Source organism: Mustela nivalis (assembly GCF_964662115.1).
Source record: "Mustela nivalis genome assembly, chromosome: 5".
Classification (NCBI taxonomy): Eukaryota; Metazoa; Chordata; class Mammalia; order Carnivora; family Mustelidae; genus Mustela; species Mustela nivalis.
This window is the reverse complement of record NC_139024.1, coordinates 89,388,742-89,404,623: the sequence shown is the minus strand read 5'-3', so window position 1 is coordinate 89,404,623 and position 15,882 is coordinate 89,388,742. Positions and strand designations below refer to the sequence as shown.

The window sequence follows — 15,882 nt, the reverse complement described above, 5'->3', positions numbered from 1 at the left end:
AAACAGACCAAGTTCACAGCCATTTATGAAAGTAAATTGTAGATGCTTCCTACACGGGCCCATCTGGCCCCCTTCCTACAGCATGAAGGGGAGGTCTATGTTCTTCTCGCCGGTGCCCACGTAGATGTAGCCATAGTTCTTGGTGCGGGGAGCATGGAAGAAGGTGAGGCCCGGCCAGAGCAGGCTGCGCAGCACCACCAAGGCGTTGCCCCTCTCCATCTGGATGCTCCAGGACCCTGGGAGGGGGCAGGCAGGAGGGGAGGCCTGGGTCCCATGGAGCCAAAGCTCTGCCCTGCACTGAAACCCCCCAACCCCGCCGGCCCCGTGGGCAGCCTGGCCGGGTACTACGGTTCCACTGGGAAAGGGAAGACAATTTAATTATCCGGCGCTTTACTCCTCCTGATTGCCTTTTAGCCATTTCACTGCTCATTAAAACCACTTCCAGAGGGAGGGCAAAGGAAATGAAAAGAGGTGAAGCACACCCCAGTTCATTTTGTTCCTGTCAGCAAGTCTAGTTAAAGGTTGAGTGGGGGAGGAAGCAGAGTCCACAGGCGGGGGGAGATGGGGCCCAGCTAGGAGAGACTCCCTCCAGGCTTCCCCACCCGGTTCAAGGGGCAGCCTGTCACCAGCGACGCGCAGTTTGCTCTTCTGGCCAGTTTGCTCTCTCATCCTCAGTCCCGGAAGCCTCTGCTCCAAGATGGATTAGACCTGACCAGGGGTGCACAGAACTTGGGCCGTTTCAGGCCTCCCAGCTCAATAGCCCAGCCTGGCAGCTGGTGGACTGGAAGCCATGCTGGGCGGGAGGGGACTTGGGTTGCAGCTAATGAGCCTCTTTGTCTATGCTGGGTTCTGCCCTGGATTTTTGCTCCCCAGACAGGAGCAGCCCAGCCCGGGGCTGAGTTGTGCAGCCATGAGGACTTGGCGGGAAGGGCCTGATCCGGCTCCAGAACCAAGGGAGGGAGCCCCTGTGTGGGAGGAAGGAGCCTGGGAAAATCGCCTCTGGATGTAGATCTGGAGCTTCTATTCCCCTGCGCACTGAGGCCTCTCCCCGGTCCGGCCGCAGCTCTGCTCCAGGCCCTGCCAGAAAGGCAAATGCTTTGAAGGTTTTGGTGTTGGACCAGCCAGTGATGCGCTGAGGCCTTCATCGGCTGCCAGCTCAGCTCGGCTGCTTGGCTCCCACCACCCCAGCTTCCCACAGGCCTCCTCCAGCCATGGCCCACCCCGGTCACTCCACACCCAACAACCTTATGGCTGTGTCCCCACCCACCAGGGGCCACCCTACATCTGAGAGACCCGACCGCCAGAAGCTCCGGGGCCCAATGGCAGCTCAGCCCTGCTCAGGGTGCCATCACCTTCCCCAGTCAAAGCCCGAGCTTTCCAGGTGCATGTAGGTCAGCTGGTGTTGGCCTGCTCAGGAGAGGCCAGCAACAAGTGCCACCTCCACCTGTTCAGAAGGTGCAGGGAAGCCACAGTGGGGCCTTCACCTCCCCCACCAGGCCCACCCAGTGCCAACCACGGTATCAAGAAATAAGAGGGGCCCTGGGTTACCAGAGCTCTGGCTGGGTCACTGCCTGGGAAGAGAGGGCACTTTCCTGGTCAGAGAGTTGGGGTAGTGTTTCCCCAGCTCCTACAACTTTCCTCCAGGCACCTGAGGTCCTCCACCAGCCAGAACTGCCCTCAGTGCAAGAGGCCCTAGCCCGCCTCTCCCAGTCACTCAGAAAACAGGTTGCCTGGGGGAAATAGGAGTAAGAGTGTGACAGAACAAAGTGTCCCCATGCACAGCATTTAGCTTTTGGCCAGAAGCACAGACCCCAGGAAGGTACGTTCTCACCACCCAGTCACCCCCACCAGTGCCCAGAACATCATTGGGGGACAGTCCCTGCCGTTGGAGCCCAGTCACACAGCTCTCAAACTGAAAGCAGGTCAGGCTCTGGCTCCCTTCTCTCTGCCCACCCAGGAGGGCAGCTAACAACCTACCTGGGCCGAATGCCTGGAAAAAAATGAGCCCTTGGACACCCCCAGCATAGATGGCTCTCATCAGTTCGCAGTCACCAGCACCTTGGCACATGCGAGAGCTGACCTTCCCCTGCACAACCTTGGCCATTTCCTACCTCTGCCTCCAGTAGATGGAGGGGCCCAGGCTCATCAGCCGGGCACCCCCAGCCTCCACTTAGAGCAAGGGGAAACAGGGCTGCCAGGGAGAGAAATGCAGTACCCCCACTGGGGCAAGAGGGCCAAGCCAAGCAGGCTGAAGGGTGCTGGCAGCCAACGGAAGTGGCATGTGAGAGGCCAGCCAGCCAACAGCACCCCCGCCTCCCTCCCTTGCATTCCTGTCACACTCCTGTCCTTCTCCTTGTCCCTGGCTCAGCTGGTCGCCCAGGAAACACACGCTCGCGCGCACAGACTCTCAACGTGCCAGGAGTCACGTAGCGTCTACCTGGAGAGCCTGGCACTCGCTGTCCCCTTCACCCACTTATTGCAACTGCTGGGAAGACCAGGCCCAGCCACCGCCACCACCTCCTCTCAGACTCCAGGGGAAGCAGCCTCCTGTGGCCCTGGTCTCTCCCAAGTCTCCCCAAAACTGCCCTTCTGCCCTCTGGCAGCCACTTCTCTAAAAAGCCGTGTTCTGAGGATGTGGTTGGGGGCAAGCAGGTAAATCAGGGATGGAGCCTCTTGGCAGGAAGTCCTCCTGGGTTGTGTAGGCCCCAGGGATCTTGCCTTGCTAGTGGAAGCCTCTGCTAGCCTGAAGTATGCATGCAAATCAGAATCACATTCTCCTGCCTTCCTGGGAGAAAGATTACATTTGAGGGAATGGGCCAGACTGGGGATGGGGGTTCCCCAGTCACAGTAGATGGTTTTACACTTTCTCCTCAGAACAGCCCCCACACAACTTGTCACACATGCAGAAATGGCCATGGATCACTTCTTTCAAAAGTGGTCACTTCCCCCTCGCCACGGCCAGAAGTCATGGTCAAATCCCCTGACGATGGAAGAGTGCCCTATTTGATGGGCAAAGCCGGGCCTCCTGGTCCAGAAGGTTAAGCACTTGTCAGCCAGGCTTCCTGGGGGTTGGGTGGGAGGAGCCGCCTGCACACAACCCCAAGAGAAAGCTGATTCATACTGTGTCCCCCACCTGTCACCCATGTCCCCTCCTCCTCAACCACCAACCACTACGCTTTAAAAAGACAGCTTTCCAGGCCAGAAGGCAGGCCCCTTGCTGCCCTCTGCTGCCCAAACTGGGCATTGCTGCCTGGCTCCCAAACGCTGCAGCTCTGGGACCTGGAAGTTCCCCAGACCTGTAGGCTCCAGTCCCTGAGGAGTAAGGAGAGAGGCTCCATCTGCCCTTCACCCCCCACCCCGCTCTGCTTCCTAGGACACCAGTGACCCTGTGCATGAGGCATCTTCTACTTCCCATTTCCACATCCCATCCTATTTCATCTCATCTTCCCAAATGTCTGTGAGGCAAGGGCAGTGTCCAGGCCCCCAGCATGCAGCACCTACTCAGTCACTATCTGCTGAAGGACTGAACGGCTGAGGCTGGGAAGCACTGAGCAGCAGAGTGCTGCCGAGACGTCTGGCCTGACCTAGCGCTCCATCTCACATGAATACAGATGGGCTCAGCGAACTGACCCTTGCCTGTCGTCCACCAAGATGATGGCTCTGCCCCCAAAGCTACCCACTCCCACAAAACTCTGCAGACCCCAGGGCAAAGGCAAATGCTCAGGAGGGCGTTGGTGGCAAGGCAACATCCCTCCCCGTCCTGTCTGCAACCAAGACTGGCCCAGGAACAAGATGCTTTGCTGGCCTACCTCCATGGGCACAGAGAGCTGGAGTCCCCCGGGCAGGCCCAACCCAAACCATCCCTGCTAACAGGTGACACAAAGTCCCCCGGAACAATTGCCTCAGTCCCAGAAAGGAAACAATGATCCTTCCCCTGGCAGAAAACGACTGTCAAATTCCAGCCTTCTAGCCAGTGCTGGTGTCCCAGGGAACCTTCCTTCCCGGGAATTTTGGCCGCTCTTCGCAGCCAAGCCCATTGAGGCAGCTGTCTGCCTTGCAGGCAGCCTCCCAGCAGCTCTTTCTGCTCCTTCACTGGCAGGTAAGGAAGGGAGTCTGGGAGCAAAACCTGAGCGTCTGCTGTTCCCCAGACCACCCACACTCCCACCTCCACACCGCAGCCCCAGCCAAACCATCCTGACCCTGGGCTTGACTGCCTGCAGGTTTGCTGATGCTGACTCTGGGAGGCAGGGAGCTGGAGGCCCAGAAGCTCTGATGTTTCCCAAGGTAAGGCCGGGAGCATTCCCCCTCTCAGGACCACACACAGACACCAGGAGCCCTCAGCCACCAAGGCCCCAGCACTGAGGACAACACATGCCAGGACAGACTGAACCATCAGCTGATCCTTCAGCCCTGAGGTGTGCCTGAGGCTAGGATGCCTAGGGTCACAGGCCACTGCACTCCCCTACCTCCCAGGCCCAAGTTCTGACCCCCTGATGAATTCACTTGCCGACCAGACACATCAGGATGGCCCGAGCATCCTTTAGGAAGACCCCCCCAAAATTCCATATCTTACAACCCCAGCTGCAGGGAGAAACGGCTGCCTCCTGTGTCCCCTTTAGCCAAAAGAAAAGGGCAGACAGGATTGATGGGGTTCCCTTAGGTAGACTTTGCTGGGCCCCCCACTCCATCTAGCTGGCTTTGGTCTGCAAAGGCCCTAGCATACCAATCCCTGCTCCCACCACAGAGGATGAAGTTCCAAGGGGGAGGAGGCCCTTTTGGGTCAGTCTCCTAGTCAGCCAGCACAGTAGGGGAGCACGGCACGCATGGGTCCTGGAGTATCTGGCTGCAGGCTAGCGAAGTCAGGCTGGAGGTGGCCTTTCCAGCCATAGCCAGGCTCAGGGGAGCAGTGCTACTGCCGCCAGACTGGAGGTATGAAGAGAACTTTCCTCAGCCCACCCCTCAGACCTTGCTGCTGTGTCCCACTACCACAGTGTTGCTGGCTTCCTGTATCACCCGGGGTGTGCAGGCCCTTCTGGCTTCCGGCCAGGCTGGGAGCACAGAGTTGGGGGAGATAATGGGAGTCTGGAAAGCATGTCCTATGGGGGAGAAGTGCCCCAGCCCTTACCAACCTTCTTTATCCTCCTGCCCCCCAGCAGGTCCAGGAGCCCCATTCTATGCTGAGCAAGGTTTGACTCAGGTAAACCCCATGGAGCAGAGGCCAGAGTGGCCATTCCCTGCCAGCAGCCCTTACCCCCTTGGAACCATCTCCCAGCCCCTGGGGTACTGCTGTAGCCATGAAATGGCCTCCAGATCCCTACCGGGCCCTATTCCATCCCTCCGTGCACCTTATTGTCACAGACCCGCTCAAGAGCTTCCAGCAGCTCCCACTGCCTTGCTGTAAGCCTCCTAGCCCTTGGCATCCTCGGTCCTCTTGGCCTGCCCCAACTCCCTCCAAAGCCTTTTTTGCCACTAAATATAACACTAATAATAATTACTAATTTTAATTTGAGTCCTTACTATGTGTTAGGCACTGCTATAAGGGACGCCTGGGTGGCTCAGTGGGTTGGACCGCTGCCTTCGGCTCGGGTCATGATCTCGGGGTCCCGGGATCGAGTCCCGCGTCGGGCTCTCTGCTCAGCGGGGAGCCTGCTTCCTCCTCTCTCTCTCTCTCTGCCTGCCTCACTCTACTTGTGATCTCTCTCTCTGTCAAATAAATAAATAAATAATTTAAAAAAAAAAAAAACTTCTTGTATATGCATTAACTCACTCCATTCTCATAACAGCCCAGTGAGGTAGAAAATACCATTATCCCCTTTTAGGAATGAGGGAATGGAGGCATGAGGAAAGTGGGGGGCCCGCCCCGCAGGTCACTCAGCTAGGAAGTAGTGGATTCGGGATCCCAGCCGAGGCTATCTGAAGCCAGAGTCCCTGCTTCCTCCATCCGCTCCCCCACTGGTGGGGAGTGTACAGCTCCCCACAAGTGGTCCCCCGCATGGTGGGGGCAAACACTGTCCACTGGAAACACTCATCTACCATCTACCTTGGAGTCTAAGGCTCTAACGCTCACTGTGTCCTTGGGTTTCAGAGTCTGAGCCTGGGTCCTCACCTGTAAATCGGGGGTGACAACAATAGCCCCCGCCCCCACCGCCCCGCCACAGGTGCCTGTGAGAAGGAACCTGAGATAAGGCATGGCAGGGGCTTAGTGCAGCGCCCTGTGCACAGGAAGCAGGACTGTCGCTCTCAGGAGTCACCATTCCTATCATTAGCCTTGTCGCTGGTGCTGCTGTCATCCACAGCTGGTCCCTGCAGTGCTCAGAAACCCCAAACATGGGGAGGGAATGAGGCAGGGGCACTATGTCAGCACCTGGGGCCTGGCCCCCAGCTGTCCAGAACCTGGCACCTGCCCTGGCAGACAGCCTCCAAGCAAAAGCCTCTGCGCATGACACAGGCTTCTCTACTGGCACAGCGTGGGGGAAGGACATGGGGTCCCCATGAGCCCACCAACTGCTGGGGGTGTGCCTGGGCCAGCCGGGCCCTGAAGAACAGGAAGACCTCTGAGGATGTGTGCACACAGCAGGAAGCAAATGTACAGAACTCATGTCCTTAGCAGGCAGTCTGCCCTGCCGTTGCTCGGCACCCACTCACTGAGCCCTGGCTATGTGCCAAGCACTGGTCTAACCGCAAAGCCAACAGCTGGGATAGATGTGTGGCTAGGATTTTCAGGGATGTTGTCAGGGACGTTTGGGAGAGGATTCCCGCCTGCCTCCTCCAAGACTGGTAGGGAATTCCAAAGAGGCACCGAGGTTCCCTGTCTGTGGAATCAAAGGGAAGACAGTGCTTCCTTTTGTCTGCAGACAAGTACTGACTGTTTATTATGAGCTGAGCCCTGGACCAGGCCTTGGGGGAGCCCCCACCCTCAAGGAACCCCAGTGAACCACTAGTTCCCACTCAGGCCCTTGGTTCTAATCTCAGAGGAGAATGGCATGTGGCATGAGCCACTGCTCTTACCTGGGGACAGATACAATGTCCTCCAAGTCATAGACTATTACCTTTGGGAATGTCATGCTCTAAGGGGTCCATGAAGTCCAGGGAAGGGTCCAGGTCAGCCTTCTCAAGCAAGGTCTTGTTCTTCAACTCAACAGGCTCCTTGAAGTGGAAGTAGGAACTAAGCTTCTTGGCTTCAGACAAGGACAGTCCTAAAAAGAGGTGGTAGGTAGGAAAGGATGGTCAGCCCCAAACCCCACAGCCCCCCTTTCTCCACACATGGGAACCACATGGAGGGGCCTGCAAAGGACTCAGTCAGATACTGACAGAGAACTAAAGGGAGAAAAAGGAGCTGTGTTCTGTCAGCCCAGTGTTGGTCCAGATCCTACAATGAGGAGACACCAAAGAGGAAGAAGGTGGGGAAGGCAGGGAGCCCAGACCCCCACAAAGCCGTGGGACCTAGATGGCAAATGCTCTCTACCCTCAGGCAGAAAAGTGTCAAGGTCCAGTGACGAGCAGCCCATGCCAACTGCCAGTCCCAGGCCATGGATCACATCTTTCCAAGTGAACTGGACACAGCTGGTCTTTCTCTGAGGAAGTGGGACAGGTTCCCCAAGACTCCCAGAAATGTGTCCGATTATGCTTGGGAAGAGATGCCCTCCTGCCCTTGAGAGGGGCCCTGAAGACCTCACCTTCAAAGGTCCGATTAACATGGATAGGTCCAAAAGGGGTCTTGAAAAGGGCTCCTCGGGGGATGACCGCTACAGCCTTGTCAATCTGGTCGATGACAGACACCAAGCGGGTCTCTTCCTTGATCTGGACCTGAGGAGACAGGAGAAAAGCCAACCTGCCAGAGTGCTATTCCCACTCACCTCTGGAGCAAGGGCCCCCTGCATGACGTCCTAACCTGGATCACCACCACATAGACACCAAGTCCATGGAAAATCACGTTGGGCAAGCCCTCCCCTTCTCTCCTCTCAAAGGTCCCCCCCCCTTCCTTCCTCTCTTCACTCCTTCTTTCATTCCTCTGTCTGTCTTGCTTTTAAATCAGGAATACATACTGATGGTGTAATATTTAAAACCACCCCCCCAAAAAAAGCAGTCTCTGTCACCCCAACCCTGACCCTCCAACTGGCCTCCCTGGAGACAACCACTGTTAATGGTTTTTTATGTACTCTTCCAGAAACAAACCACCCTGTCATATGTATATGTGGGTTATTTTGCCTTTTTAAAATATAAAAGCAATCCTGCTCACTGCGGAATACTTAGGTAATATAAAAAAAGTTTATAATATACGCCAAAGAATTAAAACCATTCATAATCCCACCTCCTAAAGAAAATCACTAAGAACATATTGGCATCCTTCCTTCTATTCTCCTTCCTGTGTATCTATTTAAAACAAAATTGGAGTCTCAGCTTATATACTTTCAGATCCTATGCTTTGACTTAACATCTCCCCGGCACCACCCCCCATATTTAACATTTTTATGCAGATGAATTTGGTTACAACCAATATCAAGGGCAACCCCTAATAAAAGGACTTTGTAGAGGTGTTTGAGGAAAAGCAGAGTTTGACAGGGAAAACGGGTCACCAGGGCTCCTGAGAGTCATTCAGCTACCTATTTCCCAGGAGCTGCCAACTGAAATTTTTACACATTAGATGGAAACCAATGCTTTACACAGGCCTACGCCAGGGCCTTCAGATAGGTCCCTTCATTTCACCTGTACAAGACTACAAAGTAGATATAATTATCCCACCGTTTCAGAAAATAAGCCTCAGGGAGGTCAAGTTTGTCAGGTGGGGTAAGGGAGAGGAGTGGGGACTCTGGTTGAGGCATCACAGGCCACTACCGACACTTTTGGCCTCACCCAGGTGCACAGGCTATATTTTGAATTCCAGGTTTGTTTGTTTCAAAATCTGTGCTCCTTATTTTTTGACCCAGCAGTTCCATTTCTAGGAAATGAACCTTCAGAGTGTGTGCACATGTTGGAAAGGACACCATGTGCAAGGTCATTCGTTATGGAACCGCCTGTCAGAGCTCCAACTCGGACATGTCATGGATTTCCACAACCGGGACACTGGTCCAACTATGGGACGTTCACACACAGTAAAAACAATGGGGGAGGCTCTTCAGAGCACTGACATAGAAAGAGCTCCAAAATTTATTAGGTGAGAATAGCAAGGTGCAGAAATGTGTGCGTGACATCTGCCGCTTGTTTTGTCTTAAGATCAGAAGAGAATGTGGAAAGGTCAGCTATTTGCTGAGACTTGTTTTGCATCAAATGTCTTTGGAAGTAGAGCTTCTGAAACTTTAATGTGTATTCAAATCCCCTTGGAATGTGTTAAAATTCCGATCCTGATGCCAGCCTGAGAGTGTGCATTTCTAACTCCCAAGCCGTGGTGATGCTTCTGGTCTAGACTGCGCTTTGCATAACAACATGTGGACATGCACACGGGCGCAAAGTGAGTTACATTAATGTCCCTGGGAAAGAAGACCTGGGGGACTGGCAGACAGGGGTGAGAGAGCCACTTTGCTAAATTTCTTTTTGTACCTTCACATTGCGAATCATGTGGATATATTATCCAGTAAGACAAAGACTGATATGAAGACACAAGAGCCTGTGCACATCCCATTACCTGAAAGTGCAACACAGACCCGCCTCTCCCAGCCCCTGCCCAGAGCCCAGCTCCAGATGGAGCGGCCTGTCTACTCTCCACCCTGTCACATGGGAGCTGTGTGGGCTTATGGTGTTGACACCACAATTTCCACTGGGCTGGGCTTTGGATGGCCCAGGCTCTTTCTGTCCTCCCGCTCTCATCTTCACTCACCACTACTTCTTCCTCAAAGACCTTCTCGCCCTCACTCATCTTCTGCAGCTCGGTGTGTTCATACTCATGTGAGGGGTCCCCCATGAAGCGGCCCTTCAGCACAGACGTCTGCACCACCATCTCCTCCGTGGCAGGGGGCAGGAGGCTCCACTCCATGCAGTTCAGACTGCCAACGACATCCCCAGGATCCTGGTTTCCAAGCTTCCTGCCACGGCCCCTTCTCTTGAGGGACAAAGCCCAAGATGCACTGTTGGGACTCGCACCTCTCCCCTTCGAAATCCTAAGGGCCTATGGTGCACCCCACCTCCACATGTGAGACAAATTCAAATTTATTTCATAGAAGGTCAAGGTCACAAAAGCTTTGTGCCTACCAAAATTCCAAAAATTTCTTCCCAGATATCTGCACTATAAGATTCCTGATGAGTTCCTTGAAAGCTGAACTTTCCTCAGTTACAAGCACATCTTTTGGTAGACCCCAGATTCATGCTCCATCTGCCCAGTGAGCCAACCCCAGAGCCATCTTCCCCCATTTCTCAGGAAAGCCGGTCCAGGCTCTAGGACTGTCCTCTGAGGTCTCCAGCACTGACGGGCCCAGTCCCCTCCTCCCCACTCCTGCCAGAAGAGGGCGTTCTCCCACTCCTCTCTCACCCAACCGGCCTGCTGGGTGTGGCGGGTAGGGGCGGGTGGGGGGCCCTGCTCATCTTTCCATCCTTCTCTCTCCACTGGCCCCCTTCTCAACATCAGAACTTCTCAATTTTCAAAAATAACAGTCCTCAAATCCACGCCCTGCTGGAAAACAGCCTTTTCTGGTCCCTCACTCCTCTCCTCCATCTCTGAACAATAATCTCAAAACAACTTGCCCTGTGGAGACCTTTCTCCTCTCACCTTCACTCTGCCCATTACACGGTCACTTCTGCCCCCCCCCCTCCGCAAAAACGGCTTAGGAGGACATCAACAAGACCTAAAAGCCAACAAATGCATTCCATTTGTTTCCATTGGCATCTCCCTTCGCTCTCCTCCACTGCCCCAAGTATTCCCAAGGATCTATTGTCACCCCTCCTTTCTCCCCGCAGGTTGGCCCACCTGACTCCCAGAACCCTAGGTGATATGCAGAACCCAACCTCCTCTCACCACCTCCACTGCTCCCTGTTGGTCCAAGCCCCTCTCTTCCTTACCTAGATACTATGGTAACCTCTTAACTGGTCTCCCCAAGTCCACACTTGCTCCCTTTTCAGTCTACTTCCCTACTGCCAGATCATGTCTCTGTATAGCAGCTTCCAAAGACTTCCCATTACAACAATTCCTTGCAACGCCCCACAAAGCCTTCTGGTCCCTTACCTCTCTGACCTCATGTCCTACAATGTTCCCTCCTCTCCAGCCACACTAGCCTCCATGGGTTTCCACCAACACTAAGTACACATCTGCCTCAGGGCCTTTGCGCTTGCCTGGAATTTTCTTCCCTCAGATAAATACAGAGCTCATTCTCTCAGTTGCCTCAGGTCTCTTATCAGAGAGACTATCTCTGACCACTCTATTTAAAACAGTACTGCATCCTGTATTCTCTAGATCTGCAATGTATGTGTGTTTATTTATTGTCTCCCTTCCCCCCACCCCCACACACTATAATGTAGACTCCACGAACACAAGGACTTTGTCTCATTTACCATTGAATTCCTGATGCCTGGATCAATGCCTAGCACATAGTAGGTGCTGAAGAAATAAAAACTTATGGAATAAAATGAATCCTAAGTCTTCATTTTCAGTCCAAGTGTTTTGTCTGGACTCCAGGTTTGTACTTTAATATGCCTCCTTATGATCCTCCCCCCACCATCCCCCACCCCGGCCCACCCAGAGCAACTCATACCAAATTCAACGGGGCTTTCCTAGTCCTGCTCCCTGAATAATGTTCCAGTGGGATTCACCAGCACTTACTCGGCCACCTTAGCTGGAAGGAAGAGTCAACCTTGACCTCTCCTCCACCTCTCATTCAGGCCCAAGTCTAGCTAGTGGCACCACTTACATCTTTCCAACCCACCCCCTGATCTACAGTCCCTAAGCTACCTCTTCCTTGCGGTCTCCTTCATCTGGACACTGCAACAGTCTCCTGGATGCTCACCCACTTCAAATCAGCCTGCACACTCAGATCTGAGCAGACTCTTCTTGCTTAAGGCCTCTGAATGGCTCTCCAGCTCGCCACAGCCTCCAAACAAAGTTCAAATCTCAGTTCTTTCCATCCAGTTTGTGTAACATCCTGGCCTGCCACTGTCAGGTTCACCTACCTGCTGTGCTCCCAAACACTCCAAGCCCACTCCAGCCAAGTTTGCAGACCCCTTCCCTCTAACTGGCTTGCCTTTCCCCACACCTTCCTGGGGAACTACCCATCAGCTTTCAGATGTCCCTTAGCAATCTTTATTTCATTGCTCTCTAGAAGACACCCCCCCCCCCTTGACCCCCCTTTGCAGCTCTCTCTGTCCTGGGGTTAACACACTTTGCTTTAATTGCTGGGTTACATGTCCATCTTCCTTCCTAGGATGTGAATAACTTGGAGACGGGGGAGTCTTAGCCATCTTTGTAACCTTCGTGTAAGTCTATACAAAATGCCTCCAATCAATGTTGGATTGATGTACGGAGAGATAAATGAAGTCTACAACTCCCTATGGCTGGGATGGCTTGTTCTGTAAGGTGGTGAGCTTCCCGACATTGCTGGGGGTAGTCAAGAAAGAGGCGGGTAGGCTTGTAGGGTAAGTAGCCTGTTGAGAATTTTCCCTGGTTGTAAACCCTCCTCTCCCATTCCACATTCGTTCTCTACTTCCTAGAGTGCTTCCTTTTGTGAGCCAACTCCACCACCAAAGATACTTCTGGACCCACTTCCAAACAACACTTCATTACCCTCCAGGGCTTCTAATCCTTCTCCAAACTGTGCTCTTCAGAATGCCAGGCCTGCACTTGGCGTCTACTCCAGGACCCTATTCTCCGGGACCTTTCACCTCTCTCTGCCTCCGTTCTTGGCCCTGCCTATATTATAAACCCACCTCCAAATCCCTGCGCCCCGAGTCCCCCAAGCCCACCACACCTCCACGATGTTATCAGGTCTCTGCCGGCTAACGGTCACCAGCTCCTTGCGTGCCCCACCCTCCTCTCTCCAGTTCAGTGTCCCCACCCCTTTCCATTCCTACCACGCCCACCCCCTCCTGGACTCCCAGAGTCGCCCCTTCAGGAGGCGGGGGCCACCGCGGCTGCTAGGGCATCTCCTCCACCTGTAAAGAGTCTTGCGTGGTGCGAGCTGGTCCTCACTCAGGCCCTGCGCGATGTAGTAATCCGCGACGAGGCCGAGGATGCGGCCCCAGAAGAGGACCCGATCGTAGCGGTAGTCGCGCTTCACCAGCGTAAGGGAGGTGAGCAGCGAGGCCCTACGGTCGGGGCTGAGCCCCTGCCCGCTGCCGGACGCCAGCTCCAGCGATAGCAGGAGGCTTTCCGCGTCCATCGCGCCCGCGGCTCTGATCAACGCCCGCCAGGTTGCTAGGAGAAACTGTCTCCATGGTGACCCAAAGCTCTGCCCTCCCGCCAGGCTGGAAGGATTCCACACGCGCGGCCCCGCCCTCTCCGACCTCAGGCGCGCCCTGCTCCCCACACAACCCTTCCTTCCCCCAAGCCTGTACACACACCAGCTCCTGTCCTCCGTCCTTCTCGCGTTGGGGACCGTACGTGTTCTGCTGTCACGCTAACAGTGTGGCTTCCCCTAACGTAGGTAGCCTTCGTGTGGGATTGAAGGTCCCCAGTTCCATGGATATTTTTGCCTTTTCTGAGCCTTTGCAACAGTTGAATTGAGTCCTTACTGTATGTGCAATGAGGGCTTGGGAAGAAAGACAGCCCGACAGTGACGTTAGCTGTATTCTTTCACTCCAGTTGCGTCCCTTCTTGGCCTCAGAATTGAGTGAAGAAAAGAACTTGAGGTCTTGGCTCTAAAAGTCTAGGAATCTAAAGCAATTAACCCCCACCCATGCCAGGTCCTACAGTGGGGTCCATCGTTCCATTCTCCTCGGTCTTTATGAGAGGTCTCTATTCACCCCTTCCACAGAACTATTCCACCCAAGTGACAAATGGAGACCTAGGCACTGGGGCAAGGCCCACACCTTGGGGGAGCAGGATGTGAAGAGAAGTACAAAAAGGAGGACACCACCTACCGCCTACATTTAGCTACTGGGCCCCACAACTGTTGCTTTTAGGCCCAAATGGTAGCAACACAGAAAAGGCCAGGACCCCACTGCAGCTGGGGCTCTTCCCTCCCTGGGTTAGAGGCTCCTTCACACCTACCTCTAGAGCTAGCCCTAGCCAATGTCAAACAGGTGAACAGATATCTCAGCAAGCTTGTTGTCAGGGAAAGAGATGGGATTTGTTGACCTTTTTTTAAAGATTATTTATTGGAGAGAGGGAGAAAGAGAAAAACAGAGAGGGCATGAGTGGGTGGGGAGGGCAGGAGAGGGAGCAGCAGACTCCACACTGAGCAGGGAGCCCTACACTGGGCTGTCGTAAATATGAACTGACCTTTTCATTTCTGGATTCCTTTGGAAAGGACTCATGCAATCAGAATGACGTGGTGCCCCATGCCAAGGCAAGAGAGAAATAAGTGTCTAAATTACCCAGATAATTACTTTGTTTTGATTATCTGGGCATTGCTTATGAAGGCTTTTAAAATTTGAGGGAGCTGACTTGGCCTAAGGTGTTTTCCGTGTCAAAACAATCTGTAACTCCCTTGTCCAAAACTCTCCCTCCCCTTACAGCCCTCAGCCTGTCCATTCCATTGCCAAGTGGGAGATATGGCTCTGCTCCTCTTTCATAAGGCAGTATCCTCAGACCAAAAACCAGCTGAAATTCTAACTGGTAAAATATGCTTCAAGTGGCCATAGCACCAAAAATCACCCAAACCTATACTGTTCTCATTGATTCCAGATTTTCTGACCACTTACCAGCAGGTTCCCTCTCAGGATCTACAGTCTAAAGCCAGAGAGGGAGTCTTGCAGCTTTCCAATGCTACTACTTTTGGCAGAGTGAATCTGCTTAATTATTTCAGAGTAAAACCCACACAGGCCATGCAGCACTATGCACAGCACTCAGCCTCCAGAGCTGGAGCTGGGTGGACTGGGTTAGAATCCAGGTTCCTCCACAAATTATTCTATTTCCCCTAGCCTCATCGATAGGATGGGAACAACACATACTGTGGAAGGTTGCTACATGAGATAATGTATGTAAAGTGCTTAAAACATAGTGTAAAATTTAAACCATGTTTTCTGTTTTCTTAACACAAAACATTCTTCTTAAAACATAAAAAATAGTGTATATTTATACTGTCCCCATTTACACATACAAACATGCACACGCACACACATACACACAACCTACCTATCTCCAACACCAGCAGGGTAAGGACTATGTCTTCAATTTGTTTCCAAGACATAAGCAGGTGTTCTCAGGGACAAAGCGCATCAGTGCATAATAGTCAGGATGGGGACAAGCCCGAAGAAGAGCAAGGATCAGGACGGCCAAGTCAGAGGCACAGCTGTGGAGGAAGTGCCGCAGGCAGGAGAGCAGGGTATGCCTAAGGACAGTGCTACCAGCGGGAACCGCCAGCAACCCACCAGTCACTGCAATGGAGACACGCTGGGCAGAACCCCTGAAGGGACATCTGGGCTCAGAAACTGTTCCCACGGGCTTTGGAGCTTGGCAAAGGCCCTCTCAGTTTCCTTTCTCAGTCTAGTCTCTCAACTCCTTTTCCCCTATGTGACCTTTGGCACATATACTGTAATGATCACAAAAACCCCTACATGGCGAGGAAAGGAGGTCAGGCAAGGAGGTAACTGATGAGGACTCTAGTCCCAGCTCTGACGTCAAAGTGTTACAGAACCTCGACCAAGTCCATTCACTTCCCAGAAGGGCCTAGGGTTGATGAAGAGAAAGAACCATCAGTTAAAAAAAAAAAAAATCCTAGAAACCCTGAAGCATAAGACGCCAAGGAGAAAGACAAAATACTCTAGTCTTAACCCTGAGAATCTTTAAGCCAAGAGTTACAG

General features: G+C 53.4%; 1 protein-coding gene across 3 annotated transcripts; it reads right to left on the bottom strand.

Annotated features, from left to right (window-relative positions):
- Positions 1-7: 7 nt before the first annotated feature.
- RSPH9 (radial spoke head component 9) lies at positions 8-13,348 on the bottom strand. Of its 3 annotated transcripts, none has more exons than XM_082733155.1 (5): positions 13,072-13,348; positions 9,815-9,980; positions 7,677-7,806; positions 7,050-7,196; positions 8-236 (listed from the first exon to the last, which is right to left on the bottom strand). In XM_082733155.1, exons 1-5 carry the CDS (start codon positions 13,296-13,298, stop codon positions 76-78), a joined length of 831 nt encoding a protein of 276 aa, XP_082589281.1. In that variant the 5' UTR covers positions 13,299-13,348; the 3' UTR covers positions 8-75. The 3 variants fall into 3 exon arrangements, with proteins under 3 accessions (XP_082589281.1, XP_082589279.1, XP_082589280.1); XM_082733153.1 differs by having other exon boundaries at positions 9,815-10,034; positions 13,072-13,340; XM_082733154.1 differs by having other exon boundaries at positions 9,815-10,031; positions 13,072-13,339.
- Between the last annotated feature and the right edge of the window lie 2,534 nt (positions 13,349-15,882).

Excerpts from the sequence above, each read along its gene's own strand:
- RSPH9 (XM_082733153.1), bottom strand. The coding sequence starts at position 13,298 with ATGGACGCGGAAAGCCTCCTGCTATCGCTGGAGCTGGCGTCCGGCAGC. Across the intron at positions 7,807-9,814 it reads TCTTTGAGGAAGAAGTAGTG|GTCCAGATCAAGGAAGAGAC; the intron begins GTGAGTGAAGAT and ends CTGTCTCCTCAG. Across the intron at positions 237-7,049 it reads AGAGCATGACATTCCCAAAG|GGTCCTGGAGCATCCAGATG; the intron begins GTAATAGTCTAT and ends GCCCCCTCCCAG.